Here is a 19,888-nt window from a genome sequence, read left to right as displayed (position 1 = left end):
ACTTCTCATTGGCCATTTGCAAAATCACCTTCTGAGACTGACGCTCTGAAAATGCATTTATTCATAGAATATGTCTTGCATTAGTCCTCAGTTGGCCAACAAAATTATCTAAGACATGTCTGAGGCAGCTACTAAAAAGAAACTTAAAAGACCTTACTGTTCTAGTGAAGATGATGCAATACACTCGAGCTATTATCAGTCTCCAAGTAAAATTAAATACATTCAAATGAACTTGCTCTGAAGGGATTTGATGAATACGGAGCTTTAAAGAAAACTTGCTTTGAGTGGAGGCCCACCCTTCTTAATTTATTGTGCCTGAAAGCTGAGGTGAAAGGAGAGTGCCTGTCCCCACCCCTGAGCTGAGCCCAGGTTTGCATGGGATGAAAAGGAAGTGACATATGATATTCCACCTTGGTTTTCCTCATCTTGCAGGCAACAGTGGAATCTTTGCAGCAGGAAGCAAAATGCTAAATAAGTTGGCTTTTATTCAGATTGAGCAGAGTGGGGTGAGTGTTCCCTTTAAATCAGAATTCATAGCTCTTGCCTTGAGGTACCTCAGACAGCACTGCCTGCTGGGGCTGAAATAAAATGTTATTTTTATTTGTTAAAACACTTCATTATCTAAGAGAACAGCAGTGTTTTAAGATTTCAAAGTCTCTTTCATCCTAGCTGAGCACAGCAAAGCTCTGCCTCAATCCAGGAATTCTTCAGGGCCCTCTGAGGCCATGCTTGGATTGAGCAGTTAAATGAATGGAGCTGATGCACAAAGTCCAGCGAATGCCCCCAACATTCCAAAGCCTCTGGAATGCCAGGGTGGGTAAGGAGGGGTCGTTCCCTGGGCAGCTCTTTGCAGGTGGGGATGGCAGGGCTGGGGAGCAGGTGGCTGCTGCTCCACACCCCTGTGACAAATGGCATCGTGAATTCCCAATTCCTGGCTCCACAGCCCTCTGGGGAATGTCTCACTCTGTCAGAAAACAATTAAGAAGCCATTAGCAGGAAACACTTTTGCCAAGCCAGCACCTGACACAGCCACTGGATGCACCTTCACTTGTGAGTCAGGAATGCAGCAGCCTTGGTCAGGGAAGGATTCCCCCACTGGGCACTCTGGCCCTGCTCCAGCTATTTTATTTTATTTATTCTATTTTATTTTATTCTATTTTATTTTATTCTATTTTATTCTATTTTATTCTACTTTTTATTATTATTTTATTTTTATTATTTTATTATTTTATTTTATTTTTATTTTTATTATTTTAATTTTATTTTAATTTTATTTTTTGTTTAATTTATTTTATATTTTAATTTTTATATCTTTATTTTTTATTTTTATTTATTTTTATGTTTAATTTTATTTATTTTAATGTTTATTTTTATTTATTTTAAATTTATTTATTTTTTAATTTAATTTTTATTTCACTTATTTCTTATTTTATTATTAACAACATGTGTTCAGAAAACCCAAAAATCACCTTTTTGCATGGTTTCCATACCAGTGCCTCTTGTAGCCATCCATGTTGCTTTTTTCATTACTAAGTAGTAGCTGGCTGAGCAGCCAGAGCTTTTATAGCAGTGAAATCCTGTGTGGGAGTGTGTGGCCCTTGTGGAAGTTTCAAAGGCAGAGACAATCTTATCTTCCTAAAAAATATGAGTAAATAATAAAAAGCAGATTTTAAAAGCATCCCTAAAGAGTCATGATAATTTATCAAGGGTGATCATCAGAGGAAAGCAGAAAGGATTGGTGCTCTTTGCTTTACTCATACACACATTTCCCCACAGCCTTCCCTTCCTGATGCCACTCTGATTTTCAGAAAAAAAATGTATATTTTCAGTTCTTAGCATATATTTTCCCCTCTTTTCATCCCCTGCCTGTAAAAAGAAACCATGTATTTCCCAGGATTTGCTCACCTGGACTTTAGCACCCATGTTTTGAAAGTGAAATCTGATTAATTGCTCCAGGAAGAATGGGATGGGGATGTTTTTAATTTCTTTTCCCCACAAAGCCACTTCACACCCCGGTGCACTGCACCTTCCTGTTTGTCCGTCTCATTTACCTGCTCATCCTGCTGTAAATGGAAATTCCTGGCTCAGGGACTTTCTCTCCTTTGCTGGTTGTGTTTTAGCCCCGATATCTGGATGGGCTTTAACGGGGATTAGTGGGTGCTGCCATCAAACAATCGGATCCTCAAGAGGCAGCGGTGTGAAGGGCTGGAATGGAATTTGCTGAATTTGTTCCATGTGCAAATTCAGGTTCAGCTGGAGAGCTCTCCTGGGAGGAAACAAACCTTTCAGGTTTGGGGAGGCTGCTTTTGTTTGCCTTTCTGGACACCCTGTTCCTCCTGAGGACTTTCCATAGCTCTGGGCACAGGGGAGGTTCTGAACACAGATTAAACTGTCTGAATGCTCCTGGCTTTTACACAAGGATCCTTCAGGGCTTTTTGTTTTGGGAGCTGTTATGCATAACTGCCTTAATGATTTCAAGTTTTGACGTCTAGTTTTGTGGTGTTGGTACTTCTGGAGTGTTTCCAGAGTCCTTGCAACTTGCACAGCAGGGACCTGTCACTTGTATTTACAGAAAAGCATTGAGAGCAATGGGGACAATTTTGATAAGGATGAAACACTTAAAAAACACCTGAAGATTTTGAGAACTTGGGTTTAATTACCAAATCCAGCTAAGCTTTATGTTCTAGAACAAGAAATCCATCTCACTTTGCTCTGTTGGAGAACTGTGTCCCCAGAGCCTCACTTTTTTCAATCTGGTGTGGCTTTTACCATTCTCTCATTTATGCTAAACAAAATATTTTCCCCTTCAAGCCTAAATATTGCAAATGGGAGCAAGGAATGCAGAATATGATATATTCAAGTTACCCGGGGCACTCGTATTTTATCTTTGGTTTGTGCTGAGAGAAAGGAGATACCAACAGCTCTTCCCTGCTAGGGAGGAGGAGGAGAAGGAGAAGTATTTTCAGAATTACAACCCTGTGGTGAATCAGCACATCCCCAGGCTGGGTTTCCTGCTGTAGGCAGGACGTGGTGCAGCCCTGGGTGCAGGGATGGGCCCCAAAGTGCCCCTTCCTCACCTCTCCCAATTCCTGAGACAACCCAGCCACGCTCCCACCGGAGCTTCCCAGCACTGCTCCCAAACTGTGGGGAGATCTGTGGGGCAAGGAGCACAGGGATTTGGGATGGAGGCTGCAGGAGGAGCACAGGGCTCTGGGATGGAGGCTGCAGGAGGAGCACAGGGGTTTGGGATGGAGGCTGCAGGAGGAGCACAGGGCTCTGGGATGGAGGTTGCTCTGGGATGGAGGCTGCAGGAGGAGCACAGGGGTTTGGGATGGAGGCTGCAGGAGGAGCACAGGGCTCTGGGATGGAAGCTGCAGTTCGTCACAAGCCACTGTCCTACTTTTTGGTATGGGTGGCCTGATTTGTACAATGGTGCCAGTTCACATTGGGCTGTTTACAGAGCGCAGGCAGGATGTGCGCCGGGCTGTCGCACTGCATTATCTGCTCCTGGTATATTTTTAGGCTCTTGCTTCCATGACAAAATATTCAGTGACAGTATATTTGCCCGCAAGCCTTTGAAGGTCTGTTTTTGCCTCATGGAAGAGCTCCCTTTGTTTGGGATTGAGCCAGCCTTTAAGCAGCAGCGCTGTGTGTTTTACATGTCATCTCCATAACGTTTCTAGAAACAAACTTTGGGTTGCTTTCAGTAAAGAAAGGTTGAGTTTGTGGCAGGCTGGCTGCTGATCAATCCTCAGTGCCAAACAAGTTGTGGGGAATGTTGTGAAAGCAGTGGGGAGGGTGTGTGGTGCTGGTAATTACAATAAACAGAGCAGCCTGTACAGGAGCTGCTCTCCTCCTGCCTCACAGGGGAGGACCTGCCCGGAGATCCTCAGGTCAGGCAGCAGAACAGGAGTGCAGATTGTTGTTTTGAGTGCTGGAGCTGAAATGTGAGAAAGTCGTGCTCTGAGGAGCAGGACAGAGACTTCTGGTGTGAAGTCCTGAGCCAGAACCGTGGAACTTTCCACCAGCACTGAGAGCTAATTCCCCAAGCTCAGCATATTCAAAGCCTGAATTCAAAACTCATCTTTTCCACGAGTATTTTTTTTATTTTTTTTGCTCACAATGGATAAAAATAAAATCTTAAGAACTAATCCAGTTAAGCTTTTTCTTGCTGGCTGAGAAGAGAGGGAGACAGGAGGAACAATGAGCACTTTGTTTCTCTTTTGCAATATCTGGTCATTGGTCAGATACAACAGCGGTAAAGGGGTCACATAACCACACATCATTTGGCGTTAGATGTGCTGCATTAAAGGTCTGGGTGGGACATTTTGGAGGGGATAGAACCAGCACAAAGCCATGTGGGCATAGTGACTTAAAAGACTGAAGAAGACAAATCCTCTTTTTCAAGCTCATCTATAAATCAATTACCATTTGTTCCTTATTAATAATTTAGCTGCCAAGAACGTGCTTATTGCTTTAAAAGAGGGGGAAAAATACAGACTGTCCCTGTACTGAGGAGCTGGCAGGCTCAAAGATGCAAGGCAGTACTCCTGGGAATATCCAGAGAAAACTGTAACCATGGGCTGTATTAATTACTTCAATAATTTTGCACTATCTGCTCCCTGCAAACCTTTTTGTTTGCTTGCATGGTGTTGATCTTGCTTGGTGCTCTCAGTTTAATCAGCCTTCCCAAGGAAACGAGATGGTGAAGGATCATCCTTCCATCTCTTCAGGGCTGGAAGGAATTTCTACACCACTGTAATGCTGAAAGCTGCCAAAAGCAGGGAGAGGGGCCCGGGTGGGAGGGAAGGAGAAGCCAGAGGGAACATGTGGGGGATGTCCAGTCTGGACATGGAGTTTGGGAGAAGCTGCTGTTGGTATGAGCTCTCAAGTGTGTTATAAAAAAGGGCTGGACTGCCTTGAGGACAGGGTTTTCAGCTTAATACCTCTGAGAAGGTATGGGACAGTGTGAGAGAGGAGGGTGATTGATGGGTCAGAGCGATAATTTTAGCAGCTGTGTTTTCTGATGGGTTGGAGGAACAAGATATTTATCTGATGTGCCAGAGAGGAGGAAGAGATTAGCTGGGATGACATAAGGACAGGCAAGTTGTTTTGATTGCTAAAAGGAAAAAGAAGGTGTAGGTCTTCACTTTCTTCAGAGGTTTGGATTTTTTTTTTTCTTTCTTTAGCTTTTGCATAAGAAAATGTATCAGAAAATGGCTGGGAAGGCTACTAGGTGTGGTCTGGAGCAGCAAGTTTGTGTCAGGATGGGGCTGAGCCTGGGGTTTCTGGCTGCAGGTGCAGGTAGTGGCTTTGCCATTCCCCCAGCAGTGCTGGGGCAGCACAGAGAGACACACGACAGGTGAGGTGCAGAATCAGAGAATAACAGAAAGGTTTGGGTGGGAAGGGCCATAAATCCTACCCCATTCCACTCTTGCCATGGCAGGGACACTGACCCAGACTGCTCCAAGCCCTGTCCAGCCTGGCCTGGGACACTTGCAGGGATCCAGCCCCAGCTTCTCTGGACACGCTGTGCCAGCTTCCCACCTTCACAGGCAGGAATTCCTTCCTTGTGTTGAATCCAAACCTCCCCTCTGCCACTTTAACCCGTTAAGGTGTGGCACAGAGCTTGAGCTGATGGGTTTAGGGATGTTGGGAGGCAGAGCATGGAGCTGCCAGTGCTCTCCTCTAGGGGAGATGCCCTGGCACAGCTCTGAGCGTGGGTTTGAGTGCTGGTTTGGGATCAGCTGGCACACTGGACACCGCAGTGTCCTTCCCCTGGCAGCAGCAGGAGTGACTGCAGCAAGTTCAGCTGGGAGAAGGATGTCTGCAGACTTGGAGGTTTGGGAATGGGATAAGGAAAGTGGAGAGGTGTTTAGTGTCTAATTGAGAGGGGGAGTTAGATCCTGTTACAAACAGAGCAGACGGTGCAGACTCTTAAGTAAATAGGCTGAGTGCTGTGAGGGGGAGGGTGGTTGGTCATTGCCTCTGTGTATTTTAGAGAATCACATTTGTTTCACGGAGTTGTTTTTTTGAGGATGGAGTGGGTGTGTGGACCAAAGGCTTAGTCACAAGGGGAGGGGAAAGAAAACTGTCTTAACTTGTGAAGTCAAATATTTGTGACTTATCCCATTGTTTCCCTATCTTTGTGTAGTTTCTGTCCTTGCTCACATGCTGTGGGAGCGAGCAGCGCTGCTCGATCTGTGTTTGCCCATTTCTCCTTTTTGTAGCATCCAGGTGTTCCCACAGGGTTCCTGCTCTTTTGCACCCTTGGTCTGTGCTGTGTCCCTCACTCTCCTGCCCTGGACAGCCCAGGCAGTATTTAGGGAAGGTGTAGGTAGTGAGACATCTCCAATCAACAGAATTCTCCTGGAGGGTGCTTAAACCCATGTGGATGATTCAATGGAAAGCCCTCTGTTCTCTGAGTCACTGCTGACCCAGGCACCCAGCAAGTGCATTTTGCTGCTCCAGAGGAGACAGAAAAAGGCCATAATTGAGCGTTACCCCTCTGTGCCTCATCGTGTTGGTTTAGAGGAGCTGGGTGGTGTTCCTGGGTCTCCTGTCTGAGTTTCATCTGCATAGTGATTGTGGCTGGCTCAGAAGTTCCCCCAGAGCTCAGATTTGGAGCTAGCCGTGGTGGTCTCATGGTGACATCAAAGTGCTGGCTTGTTGGTGTTGGCTGTCACGCAGAGTTTTGGTGTCCCTCTCATCCTGGCTGCACCACAGAGAGGGACAGATCTATTTGTGCATTTGTAGAATGCTGAAAACACTGAAGGATTTGAAAGAACTGGCAATTGTTTTGTCTGCTCTGGATTCCCATTCTGGGCACTGCAGAGGGTGTTGGGCTGCTGCTTCAGGACAGGAGGAAGGATCTCTCCTGTGGCTTCAAAAAACTTCCAGGCTTTATGTGGCATTATTGCCCAGGAAAATGTGAGGCCTGTGTGGGAGCAGAGAGGAGGAGAGCATTCCCAAACAGCATTCCCTGCCCTTTTGGAGAGTGCCAGAACCACACGCACAGCCCAGCCCCACCTCCTGTGTGCCTGGCACTGGCCAGGAGGGGCCAGAAAGGAAGGAATTAGGAAGAAAAACATCCCTTGTTTCTGGAATTCTGCTGGCTGTTTTCCATCATTTCCCTGGCTGTGTCACTGTCCCTCTGGAGCAGCTGCCAGAGACACCAGGTGCTTGTCCCCCCGTGTCACCTTGGCCTTCCAGGGGTTGATAGAGGATGATGTGAGGTTGGCGTGAAAATCAAAAGCAGCTTTAAAATGTGCTCTGGCTTTTTCAAGTACAAACTAATATTTACCTGTGAGTCTGCTTCCCTCCTCATTCCCTCTCCTTGGCAAGCTCGAGATCTGGTTTAAGTTCAATGTTTAAGCATTTATCCAGTGAGGTTCCCAGGACGTGAATATCAAATATTCTTTTGAGTTTGGAGGGAGGGAAGGGGGAGCTGACAACAGGAAAAGTACCTGAAATGGCTCTCTGTTCCTTAAATGTGAGCTTGGATGCAGTTGATATTTTCAGCTGTTCGTAATGGACACCTCATGGAAAACTTTTGAAAAACATCTCATTTGGGAACAGTTCTGTGTCCTGTGGTGGTTGAAAGGTGACCTGTTTTCACGCTGGGGTTTTTTCTGGACTGTTCTTTAATCACTTCTTGCGTCAAGCTTTTATTACTACTGACATTTACATGAAAATAAGGTATTTGTTTATGTTGAATTTCAGCCACTTGCTTTTTCCTGCTGCATTTTCTGTCGCCCCAGCTGGATTTCCACGGAGCAGTAGCAATGATCAAACCCTCCCAGGAAGGCTCCTGTGCACGCTGGAGATCCTGTTTGGGTGATAAGAGTGACTTGGCGTGATCCTGGTGCTTTGGAGAGCTCTTATTCATGGAGCTGCTCTCCCACACATCCTGCATTAGTCAGAGCTCAGCTTTGGAATTAGACATGCCCGCTCCAGGAGCACCAGGGCAGGGAAGAGTGAAGGAGAGAGGGAAGCGGTGCATCCAGACAGCAACACCGTGGAAAAATCACATTTTTGGCGAGCAGAGAATTCCTTGTGTCTTGCAGCATGGGAAAGACTCTTCCCCCTCCCTTGTCTCAAAGTTTTTTAGTTTTTTAAAACATAATTTGTAATCTAGAGAGGCAGAATTTGGCTTCTGTGAATAAGATAATTATCTTGGCTGGAGGGGGTGGCTAAGGGAGTGACTTCTGTCTGAAAACAACCCTTGCCGCTGCTCTGGAGAGTCACAGGAAAAAAGGAACCTTTCAGGTAGGCTCCATCCACAGCTTCCTTTTTGCTGCTGAGAGTTTGAGGTGGGGGAAAAAAATATTTCAGCTGAAGTTTTTTTCACTTCTCTGGTCCAAAGAACCCTTTTTTCTTGTTGTACAGAACCAGCCCCAAATCAGAGTAATAACCCCAAAAGCAGCAGCACCTCCTGTCTGCCCTGAGCCTCCTCAGAGGTGTTGTAAAAGCTGATTATGAGATGGAGGAGTTTACAAAGTACTTCCTTCAAACACACCCGGGCTCTGATTTCACTGGTAATTACAGACAGAAGGGACTGTAAAATATTAACTCGTGTGAGCTTTTAATGAGCCGTTCCATCTGAAATCTGCAGGCATCCCACTCTTGGAGCTGGATTTCTCCTACAACAGAGGAGCTCAGAGTTGTAAAATGAACAGAACCTTCTTCCAGTATCCTTTTTACCTCAGCACACACCTTGTGTTAACTCTTGGTGGAAACTCCTGGTGGAAACTCCGGGGTTTGTTTGGGTCGCTCTGTGTCATCGGGCTTAGGGGGGAAAGCCTGTGGGAATCTGCTCTGGGATGAAGCACATGGGAAATGATTCACCCCCAGCTGATTCACTGCCATGCTGGAGCTGGGAAAGCTCATTTGGAAAAGAGAGGTGGATAAATAATTATTTGGGGAAAAAGGGGAGAGGCTGATAAAGAACCCAGGAAGATTTTTTGTAAGCAAACTGGATTTTATTGAAAGGAGATCAGATCCAAGCACGTGTGGGATGGATCCCAAAGGACATCCCTGCGGAGGGGCTGGGGAGGAGACTGGAGGAAGTTTGTGGGACCACGTCCCCTTGTTTGTGGTGTGCTGTTAATTGCTACTGGTTGTGCAAATAATTACATATCTGAGTGGCTGCTAACCCAGCTTGTAAAGCAATAGAACACAGAGCCGGTGGGATTAAGGGAAGACTTAAAAGGCCTCTGTAATTCCAGCAATGCATTGATCTCTGCCTTAAGTTGCTTTTGAAAATGGGAGATGGGAACTCTGGAAAATTTCACCCTGGATCTCATTATCCTTGCGGGGGAGGTCCAAACACAGATGGACAAACCTGGAAATAGCTGCTTTTCAGATTACAGGAAAAGCAGCAACATATTCACTATATAATAACGAAAATAACAGCAACGAGCCTCGAGTAGCCTCAAACTATTCCAAACAAGATAATTGGAGGCTGGAGCACAATGTATTTTTAGCTATATCTGCTATAAAGGAAACATGTTCTTTGTCCAGGACCACCAGAAATGTTTCCATAAGAAATGTTGGCTTTGTCCCAACTTGATAGAATGCACAAACATTTGTCTGAGGAGCCAGTTCTGACTCTGGTATTTATATGAAGGTTCTGTTGAAGGCACTGGGAATTGTATATATTGTGAAGAGGAGGCCAGTGTCTTAAAACTGTCATTTTTCCACACTCCCTCTGATAATCCCTTTTGTTAGCACACACATATTTGGGGCAGCAGTTCTTGGTGGTGTGAGGCTTCTCTCCAAGCACTGTGCAGCACATGAGTTTCTTTTTCCTTTCTTTCCTGGATTCTCTTGCTCTGGTTTATCTGGGTTATATCAACAGCTGATGCTGATTTGCAGAACTCTCTTGATTTCAGTGAAAATAGGAGCATTTTTTTCCCTACAGCATCAAGAAGATGCACATAGAAACTAGATATTAAATGTAAATCAGTGTAAGTACCACGGAGGCTGACAGAATAACTGAGTTTTACAGCAGGATTTTTTTGCCTTTTTCTACTTTTTGATTGCCATGTGCTGCAGTAATTCAGTTTTCCTTGAAATGCTTTTTGTTTTGGATGCACTCTGGGTTATGGAAGATCATCTGAATTTCCTTGGTATTTCCATCCATCCTTTTTCTCCTCATGAAAGTGCCCTGCCCATCCAAGCACAGGCCCCCACCGGGATGCCTGGAATCTCCTGGGAGAGAGGAAGTTGCTGGTTTGCTTGGATGAAAGTGTGTTGGGTTTTGGATTTCAGCTTTGGAGTTAAATATGGGATTCTGGGAAGAAATGACGAGCTCTGATAAATGACTTTTCAAAAAGGCACGTTCAGAAACCTCTCCTGTGTCCACTCCCTGCACCCTTAAGGCTCAAGCACAAATAAATTTCCATGAGTCTGACACAGATTTGGGCCAATAAACTTAGCTGAAATAAATAAGAGGACCAGGATTCCTTAGAAAAACTGGGTTTCACATTTAGAGGTACCAGGGATGCAATAACTTCAGAAACACAGCCTCAAATTCCACTTCTACCCTCTATTTTCTTTGGAGAAAAGGCAGAAATGTTGGAATTTATATTAGGAAGTTTGGAATTGGGTTTATGATTAAGCCTTAATTAAGCATTAGGATATATTCTGTCCTTTCTGGGGTAGGAGGGTGTGTTTGGGTCTCTGGGGTATCTTATTTGTTTGCTGTGCTCCTGGCTATCAGGAAGAGAAGGAGCTGAAAGAAATAGAGGGGCATAAAATTACAAAATGGCTAAAAATAGAGGAGAGGGAGCTGGGTTTGGTAATCATCAACCAATATCCTGTAGCTGGGGGAGAAGTGGAAGAGGTGTAAATAACAGAGATCAGTAAAAAATACAGGGGAAAAATTAGCTGATATTATGAGAAAATGAGGTCTCTCCATAGCTTTAAAGAAATCAAAATTAAACTGAGAATGGAAGGGGGACAAGGCTCTGTGGATCTAGGAGCAGCAACAATGGGCAGAGAGTTTATGGTAAACCAATAAAATGTACTTATGTCTGAATGTGAAATTAGACTCTGAAAAATACAGTCTCAAGGCACCTGCTAAAGAGCTTACTGGAATCTTAATAAATGACTCATGCTGTCATAATCTGATCCTGACATCAACTCCCAGGGCTGGAGTTCTTCAGCTCTGCAGAGGGGGAAGGGGAGGTTGCAAAGACTGGGATGGAAAGGGGCAGCTAAAAATCCATTTACACAAGAGCTATTGATAATTTTGCTGTTAATCAGCTCCTTTGCAAACCCAGAACAAAATAGACTTGAGCAGAGAAAACAGGAATTTCTCTTTAAAATCTTTAGCTGATGCTGTAGGTGGTTTTGTAAAGGTTGTGTGGTTTCCTTCCAAATCCAAAAGAGGATTTTAGTGGGAAGAAAAAAAACAGATTAGAGAGTTAGGAGGACAAAATTGGGGTGATCATTGACAGTACTGAGGGAGAGATTCATTCTTTTCTTATGGTCTTGGCTCTGCCACAAACTTCTATTTTGCTTTGGGAAATTCCTTTAACTCCATTCATTTCAAAGTTGTAAAAACTCTCTTATGTTGAAAATTATGCATTTATTAATTATTTTAATACATCAATTTTAAACAGGAGTGTTCGTGATTAGTTTCCTCTCTGGCAGCACATTGCAAACCTCAGCTTGACACAGGGAACTTCTATTTCCAGACTTTGAATGACTGCACTGTTAAAAGTGCCCCAGAAATTGGAAAATTCAGTGATGCTGAGCAAATTGAGGGGAAAGAAATGGCAAAGGATCAGCCTTGGAGTTACAAATGTGCTGCATGGGTCATTTTTTTATTGCCTCTTGTTGATTTGGCCGCTGTTGAGGGAAAGTTGAGATTTTATCCAACTGCTCAGTGAAGCCCTGTGGATATTGCAGAGCTCTGCACACAAAAGCCAGGTTCTGCTACAAGAATAAATGCTAATTTTCCTGCTGTAACTCAGATGCAGGGCCAGTAAGGAGCTACTTATCATGTCTTGTGCTCAGAAAATCACAGCCTGTGGCCACAGTTTTTGGTGAATTTTAGAGCAACTGGCAACTTATTAGTCATGGGTTTAAAAACCAGCTCCTGCTTGTGGCTTTTAAAACGAATAATTTCAATTTTTCTTCCTGATGGTTTTCCTTTTTTTCCTTCTCCCTTTTTGCACATGTTGGTGTTACTGGATACTTGAGTTTTTCAGGCATTTTGCTCTCTTGCAAGATTAATGACAGGGATATAAAACTGATGGGGTAGGGAAGGGATTGGATCTGTTATGGAGTAAATCTGAATTTTTCCAACCTGGGCAAAAATACTTGATTGTTTAGATCACTTTTCTTAATTTGCACTCCTGTTTTTTGTACTCCTGATTTCAGCTTTGCTTTTAAAGCAGGAGAATGGGTGCAGGGAAGAGTTTCAATATCCATCTAAAGATAGCTGCAAAATGCTCAAATAGGAACAAATAAAATAACCAAAATCTTTCAGGACGTGGGGTGGGTTTTTTGTCTTTCGCAATCCAGGATCTTACAAATTAAATACACTTAAAAAAAGCAACCACAAAAGAAACCCAACAGAAAAACCCCAACAACAACAAACCCCAAACAAGCAGAAGAAAAAAACCCAATCAGGCCTGGAAATCAAATTCAGGTTGTGCAGTGTTCTCCTGTTTAATTCAGACAGATTGTTCAAAAATAAAGCTTCAATGTTTCTGTCATTTATTTCCCTCCCCTCTCTGCTTTTGTTATTAAAGCTTCACCGTTGCCCTTTGCTCTTGGAGCAGCTTTTGGCCTTGGAGAGGCAGATTTGTGTGCTAAATTTCCCTAGGAAATGGCTTTTAAGGATGGATCCATCCTAAAGGTGCTCAGCCTGAGGGGGATTTTGGTTCTCAAGGACTTCATGGCAGTGTAGGAATATTTGGATGACAAAACATACATTATCCTGTTTTTTTAGAGAACAATCCAGTGATAAGTTTTGGTCCAAAAATATTGGTAATTTCAAAAGAAATCCTGTTAAATCATATGGAATAATAAATGTATCAAGGCAGCTGTACAGGGAGAGCTGGTCAGCCCAGGCTGGTTCGAGGAAAGGCAAAAGGGAGGAACAGTTCAGCATCCCAAGGGAAATTTGGGGTTATTCTGCTAATTGTAATGAAATCTGGATGGTTTGGGATCATCCTGTGCTTCAGAACAGGACCAGGAGAGGGGAGAAGTTGTGTTTATTATGGGATGGCTCGTGTGACACGTGCTGGAGTCACCATGGGTGACTGCCCTGGGTAGGGTTGGCTCCTCTCATCTCCTGTCCCCTCTGTGCCACACCAGGAGTGTTCAGTGGGAGAAAACATTCCTTGAGGGCTGAGGAAGATGCTCCTGGAGGTTTGGGGAGGACAGCAGGTGATGTGGAGCTGCCCTGTTCCTCAGCCACCTTCCCAAGGACGATGATTTTATCTCAGGTCCCTCAGTGAGGAGCCTGAGGAGAGATTCCCAACCAGCAAAGCCCAACAGACCCCCAGGGCTTTGGGGAAATATTCCTTTTACCTTATCTCTTATGGAGGGAGAGGGGGAGGATGCTGGGTTTGAAAATAAACCAGATGGCTCTGTCATTGTAAAAAGTCTCTTCAGATAAAAGAGAATTCCATCTCTGTGCTGTGGGCAGAGCCTGGGATGTGGCAGGAAGAGCCTTCTCCCCTCCAGCTGATTGGGAAGTTTGTTGTAGGGGAACGTAGGGAGAGCCCCATCCTTGAAAATAACCCCAAAGTCAAACACATTTTGTGTTTATTCCCCACCTCAGCTGCTCAACCCAAATCCTCGATGTCATGTGCTGCTGCAGGCTGGGAGCAGGAATAACGCTTCTCCTGTGGGACACTCAGAATATTCTCTCTGAGTCTTCTTTTTTCTCTTTTTTCCTCACTTGGATGCAAGATAATGCAGGCAAAGATGAGGGGAATGGAGAAGCACTCGTGGTTTATTCCTGTCTCATATTTTTTAAAAAAAATTTCCAACCTGGTTTCTTTTGAGGTCACATCACTCCAGTCTTGGCTCCAGTGAAATCAACACCAAAATTCCCACCTTTCCCAGAAGCTCAGGTCTAGCCACTGGCACTGTCCTCGGGAATATTCCCCAGTTTGTTGGAATCAGTTGTGTTTTGCCTTCCCTGTTGTTGTAGCAGTGTTTGCAAAGGTGTGTGTGGTACCAAGCTCTGCCCCAGAGGAACTTTTGGGAAAACTCTCTTAGGGCAGCCAAGATGAGCCCAACCTCTTTGGAATAATTGTTTGTGTGTTTTGCTTTGGGTTTGCTTTGTTTTTCTAACTCAGCTGCCAACACAAAGAACCAGGGGGAAATAATTCCGAGTAAAAATTCAATTTTCTTTATTTTTCTCTCTCCTTGACAAATTAAAAAAGAGAAATATTTAATTTCACCAAAGCCCTGAAGTGTTTCATTTGGGTCATTAGGAAAAGCAAGGGAAATGAAGGGTTAGACTTCAAAGGAAGTGCCTGGGGGCAGCTCCCATTCATCCAGGATGGAGGAGACCCTGCTCCAGCTTTTTCCTCTGCTGGAGAGGAGTTTAAAACTCTTGTCCTGCTTCCTAGTGCTAGGAAGAGGCTCTTCTGGGGTGGAGTGTGGGATTGGGTGTAAAACGACCTGGAGGAGACACAGGGTAGATGTAAAAATAAAAATAAGCAGTGCTGGAAAAACTCTTTTATTTGCTTTTAATCTGCAACTTGGAAAATGAAACTGGAAGTCTTGGTTGTTTGTAAGGTTCCTGAACTTTATATAGACATAGTAGATACATTTATGTAAAAGGGATCTATATTGATTTTGTCACAATGAAAATTCATCTGTCTGTGTTTTCAAAGTCCAGGTTTATTGAGACACATTTTAAGATGTAAGACCTTTCCAAGCCAGCAGAGATGGCTGAGAGCTGTGCAAACCCTGCTTGTTAAGGACACCTGCCAGTGTTCAAGGAGTATCACTGAATTGTCATGTTCTTACTGGCCATAGCTTTTGTCTCTGCCTCCTAATCAACCATAAAATAGTAAAGAAAAAATTAAAAAATCCAGATATCCAAAAGTAAATCCAGAGCAGAGCTCTGGTATGAAACAAATATTATTTGTTGTGGATGCTTCATCCAGTGCCTAAAGGGGCTTCAGGAGAGCTGGAGAGGAACTTGAGAGAAGGGGTGGAGGCACAGGACACGGGGAATGGATTCAGACTTAAAGAGAGTGGGGTTATTGCTGATATGGGATATTGGGCAGGAATTGTTCCTTGTGAGAGTGGGGAGGGGCTGGGATGGAATTCCCAGAGCAGCTGTGGCTGCCCCTGGATCCCTGAAAGTGTCCAAGGCCAGGTTGGACAGGGCTTGGAGCAGCCTGGGATAGTGGAAGGTGTCCCTGCCATGGCAGGGGGTGGCACTGGATGAATTTTAAGATCCCTCCCAACTCAGACCAGGCTGAGATTCCATGATTTTACTGCTTTTGGAGGTAAATCCTTGCCCTGAAGACGGGCACCAGCGGCCTTGGCAGCACCGGGGGTTGGTGGCCGCGCTGGGATAGAACCACCCCCGTGGCCCTGTGTTAACTCCGGGCTCACCAACCCTCGCTGTGCTCCTCTGCAGGTCCCTGGATGGGCGGCTGCAGGTGTCCCACAGGAAGGGGCTGCCCCACGTCATCTACTGCCGCCTGTGGCGCTGGCCCGACCTGCACAGCCACCACGAGCTGCGCGCCATGGAGATGTGCGAGTTCGCCTTCAACATGAAGAAGGACGAAGTCTGTGTCAACCCCTACCACTACCAGAGAGTGGAGACCCCAGGTAGCACCACAGCCCTGCCTTCAGCCTCTCCTGCAGCAGGAGGCATCTCCAAGGGTGTTCCCAGGAGATCCCTGCCCTCCTCAGCCTCTCCAGGGTGTTCCCAGGAGATCCCTGCCCTCCTCAGCCTCTCCAGGGTGTTCCCAGGAGATCCCTGCCCTCCTCAGCCTCTCCAGGGTGTTCCCAGGAGATCCCTGCCCTCCTCAGCCTCTCTAGGATGTTCCCAGGAGATCCCTGCCCTCCTCAGCCTCTCCAGGGTGTTCCCGGGAGATCCCTGCCCTCCTCAGCCTCTCCAGGGTGTTCCCAGGAGATCCCTGCCCTCCTCAGCCTCTCTAGGATGTTCCCAGGAGATCCCTGCCCTCCTCAGCCTCTCCAGGGTGTTCCCAGGAGATCCCTGCCCTCCTCAGCCTCTCCTGCAGCAGGAGGCATCTCCAAGGGCATTCCCAAAGTGGGTCTATTATTGGTGGTAATCCCTTCCTGTATGGAGTAGAATATTTTATGAACCTGCACTCAGAGGGAAAATGCCATTGGGAATCAATGAAACCCCAGAGAGCAGGTTCCAGGTTCCCAGTGTGGCCTTGTGTGCACATAACTCACAGAAGGAACCATAGCAGTGTTCTGTGCCTCCCTCACTGCTGGGGTTAAATTAAGGATTAACTCTTGAGCTGGGTCTAAGAACAGCTCCCAACTTCCTGTTCTGGAGTCTCCTCCTGCCTCGGGAAGAGACTTTGATCTGGAGCTGCAGGAGCCTCTGCTGCATGTCAGCACAGATCTGCAGAGCCAGGCAGGATGTTTATGCTAATCCCACCTGCCTGCTCCATCCTATGGGAAACTCATTCCTTGGGAATCATGGGGTGCGCCGTCTCTTAAACGGTGTTTCAAGCAGAGCTGCAAGGGAGCAGAGAGACCAGATGTGCTCAGATCAGCTCTATCCTATTCCCAGCTGGGAATAAACAGCCTCCTCACCTGCTGCTGTTACTCCAGAGGCAAACACCAAATCCTGTCCCTTAACGAGCCCCTTTGTATTCTGTGTATTTAAAACTCTTACTCCAAACTGGTTTCTCCTCGTTTTCTGCTCTTACTCTCACTTTGTTTTAAAGCTGTTCCCTGTCTTCCCTTCCCAGTGCTGCCTCCGGTGCTGGTGCCGCGGCACACGGAGATTCCGGCCGAATTCCCACCCCTGGATGACTACAGCCACTCCATCCCAGAGAACACTAACTTCCCTGCAGGTATCGAGCCCCAGAGCAACTACATTCCAGGTACCTTGTGTCTTCCATACAGGGAGCAGAGGGAAGGGTCAGAGAACACTGGCAATCCTAACTGGGAATCCCAGACTTTCTGGGAATCTTCCTTTCCATCATTCTTCTGGAGCTACAGAGTGTAGAAATAGCTGGAAATTGTAAATGTGGGCACTCAGCAGGGCTGTTTGTGGCTTTGTTTTGTTGGTTTGAAACTCACCTCTTCATTCAGTGGTACAGCCTCGGTTTATTGTGAAATCTAAACTGGATGTTCCCTTACCAGGTTGAGATTTGAATGAAATTCAGCCATTTTGTGTAAAACTCTCCAAATTTCTGATGGAATTGAGCTCTTCTATTTATGTATCTCTTTAACAAGCAATTTACACCTTATTTGCATGGACAAGTTATGCAGCTGCACTCCAGGAGAGGAGAAATATGTGGACAGAAAACTCCCTCCATGGCTTAAAGTTTCATGGGACTGAAAATCCGGATTTTTTTGTTTTCCCCTTCCTGTGTTATTCACAAATATGGATATCACCCTGGCTGTGCTGGCTCCTCCCTCCAGCAGCTTGAGAAAGAAAAGTAATAAAAAAGAATTTGAGCTCCTTGTGAATGACAAGTGAATGTTTTTGGTGCCTAAAATCCAGACTTTACAGTTGCACTGACAGTGTGATGGTTTTGTGCCTCCAGAGACCCCTCCTCCAGGCTATTTGAGTGAGGATGGAGAAACCAGTGACCACCAGATGAACCCCAGCATGGATGCAGGTGAGTCACCTTTGGGGTTTTAATTTAGTGGCTGTATCCCAAAGGAACTTGAACAGGTTTTCTCTCATCACCACAAAAAGAAGTAGCCAGGTTTGGAATGAGGGTACCTAATTTATGTTCAAATAATCCATGTATTCTGTTCAAATAGCCCATATTAATGTTCAGATGTCATGGATTTCCCTCATTATAGAAAAAAAAATAGAAAGAAACGAGCTCGGAACAGTGTGAAAGTGAAAATGGGCTGCACCACCTGTCTGCATCCATGGGATGACATCCAAGTGCAGATATTGAAAATACAGGCCCAGAATTTGTGGCAGATTTACATGAGTGGGGATAAAATTCTGACAGCTTTTTGGTCAGATCCGTGTAACCTGATCCAATACTCCATTGTCCCAAACCCAGCAGGATTGGGGATATTAAAGTGTTCTGGTTTTAATTTATTTTGTCTGGCATTGTACACCCAAGCTTTTTAATGCCCAGCTAACTGGGTTTGTCAGGATGATACCTGAAACTAAAACAGCCAAGTGCTGCTCAGCTTGGAAAATTAAAGGGTTAAACTTGAGTGAGTTCCCTGTGAAGGGGCAGCAAGGTGATATTTGAAGGAGTAATAAACATCAGAGAAGCTGCAGTGTCAAAAATGAGACTGCAGTGAGCAGTGGGTTGTCCCTCCAACAAGCCTGGGCAGCACTGCAGATCCTGTGAATGCTTTTTCCTGGTGCAGATTCCTTAGCAATAATTATCCCATCTTGATTTTCAGGTTCTCCAAACTTATCACCAAACCCCATGTCTCCAGCACACAACAATCTGGGTAAGCACATGATCTTGGGAGCTGGGTGTAATCACAGTCAAGAGGGTGACATTTGAATGATGCTGTTGAGGTTTTGCACTTCTTACAATACTCCAATGGTTTTAAACTGCCAGGGGCCAGCTTTGGATTGGATGGGAGCAGGGAATTGTTCCCTGGGAGGGTGAGGAGAGGCTGGGATGGAATTCCCAGAGAAGCTGTGGCTGTCCCTGGATCCCTGGAAGTGTCCAAAGCCAGGTTGGAGCAGCCTGGGATAGTGGAAGCGTCCCTGGCCATGGCAGGAGATGGAACTGGATGGGATTTAAGGTCCCTTTTAATCCAACCCATCTTGGAATTCTGTGATTCTGTGAGACTGAGCAGGGTCTGAGCAGAGAGAAGTGGAGGAGATTGGTAGGTGTGGGCTTGGAGAGTCCAAATGAGTGGGGAATGTGCAGGAATGCTGTGAATGGAGTGGTCATGGGCATTGCTGGAACACCAGAGGTGTTTGTGGGTGGGGGAGATGCACAAAGCACAAATGCAGGGGAGGATTGTTCTGGCTGCTTTTCCTCGCCCAAACTCAAGTTCCTCTGCAATGTGGAGTTTTTCCCCCCAGCTCCATCCTGAGCACAGGGAGCACATTCCAGCCCCAAGGGCTCTGTCAGACCATGGCTGGCACTGACTCATTCCACACCTGTGACACCAAGCAGGGGAACCCTGAGGAGAAGGGAGAGCAGCTGAACCTGAGACACCATGAGAGCTTTTGTGGCTCTCTCTGCTGCACCTCTGTTATCTCTAAAGTTCCACCCTTTATTTTCATTTTGATCTCCATCACTCTGAGCTCCTGCCCTGTTTGGAATTGCTCTGCCATAAAAATCCCTCCCAGCTCTGCCTGGCTGTAGGATCAGCTCCCCAACTGTTCATTAAGGCAGCAGACAGAGCCCACTTGAGACTCCTCTGGAATAACCATGGCCATAAAGTTTACATATGCTTTTAATCCTGGCACACAGGACTTTGACACTGCTCCAAAATTTGTCAGTCATTGGCTGACTTGAGGATATCTTGGGGCTGTTGAACAGAGGATTTATTTTTTTTTAATATTGCCATGGTGACACAAAACTTTTATTTCTTTAACTGCTGCAGCTCAAGAAGAGAATGCATGACTGAGACATTTTTATTTCATTTTTCCCAGTGTGCTGCCTGGGAGATGATGAGATTTTTCTTGCAATTTTTCCTTTTCTTTTTTTTTTTCAAACCTAAAAATAAAAAGCCAGTTCCATGTAACAAA

General features: G+C 45.5%; 1 protein-coding gene across 1 annotated transcript in view; it reads left to right on the top strand.

The window, feature by feature from the left end:
- The window catches only part of SMAD3 (SMAD family member 3), a 66,882-nt gene that overhangs the window by 31,985 nt on the left and 15,009 nt on the right, over nt 1-19,888 (top strand). The window contains exons 2-5 of the mRNA XM_005521651.3: nt 15,626-15,819; nt 16,941-17,075; nt 17,745-17,819; nt 18,577-18,627. Of these exons, the coding sequence (XP_005521708.1) occupies nt 15,626-15,819; nt 16,941-17,075; nt 17,745-17,819; nt 18,577-18,627 (455 nt within the window). The remainder of the gene's footprint in view (nt 1-15,625; nt 15,820-16,940; nt 17,076-17,744; nt 17,820-18,576; nt 18,628-19,888) is intronic.

This window comes from Pseudopodoces humilis, chromosome 16 (assembly GCF_049639895.1).
Source record: "Pseudopodoces humilis isolate 2021_Gansu_Grassland_sample_001 chromosome 16, ASM4963989v1, whole genome shotgun sequence".
In the NCBI taxonomy this organism is placed as follows: Eukaryota; Metazoa; Chordata; class Aves; order Passeriformes; family Paridae; genus Pseudopodoces; species Pseudopodoces humilis.
The sequence above is the reverse complement of the archived record's forward strand: the minus strand, read 5'-3'. Positions and strand labels throughout refer to the sequence as shown.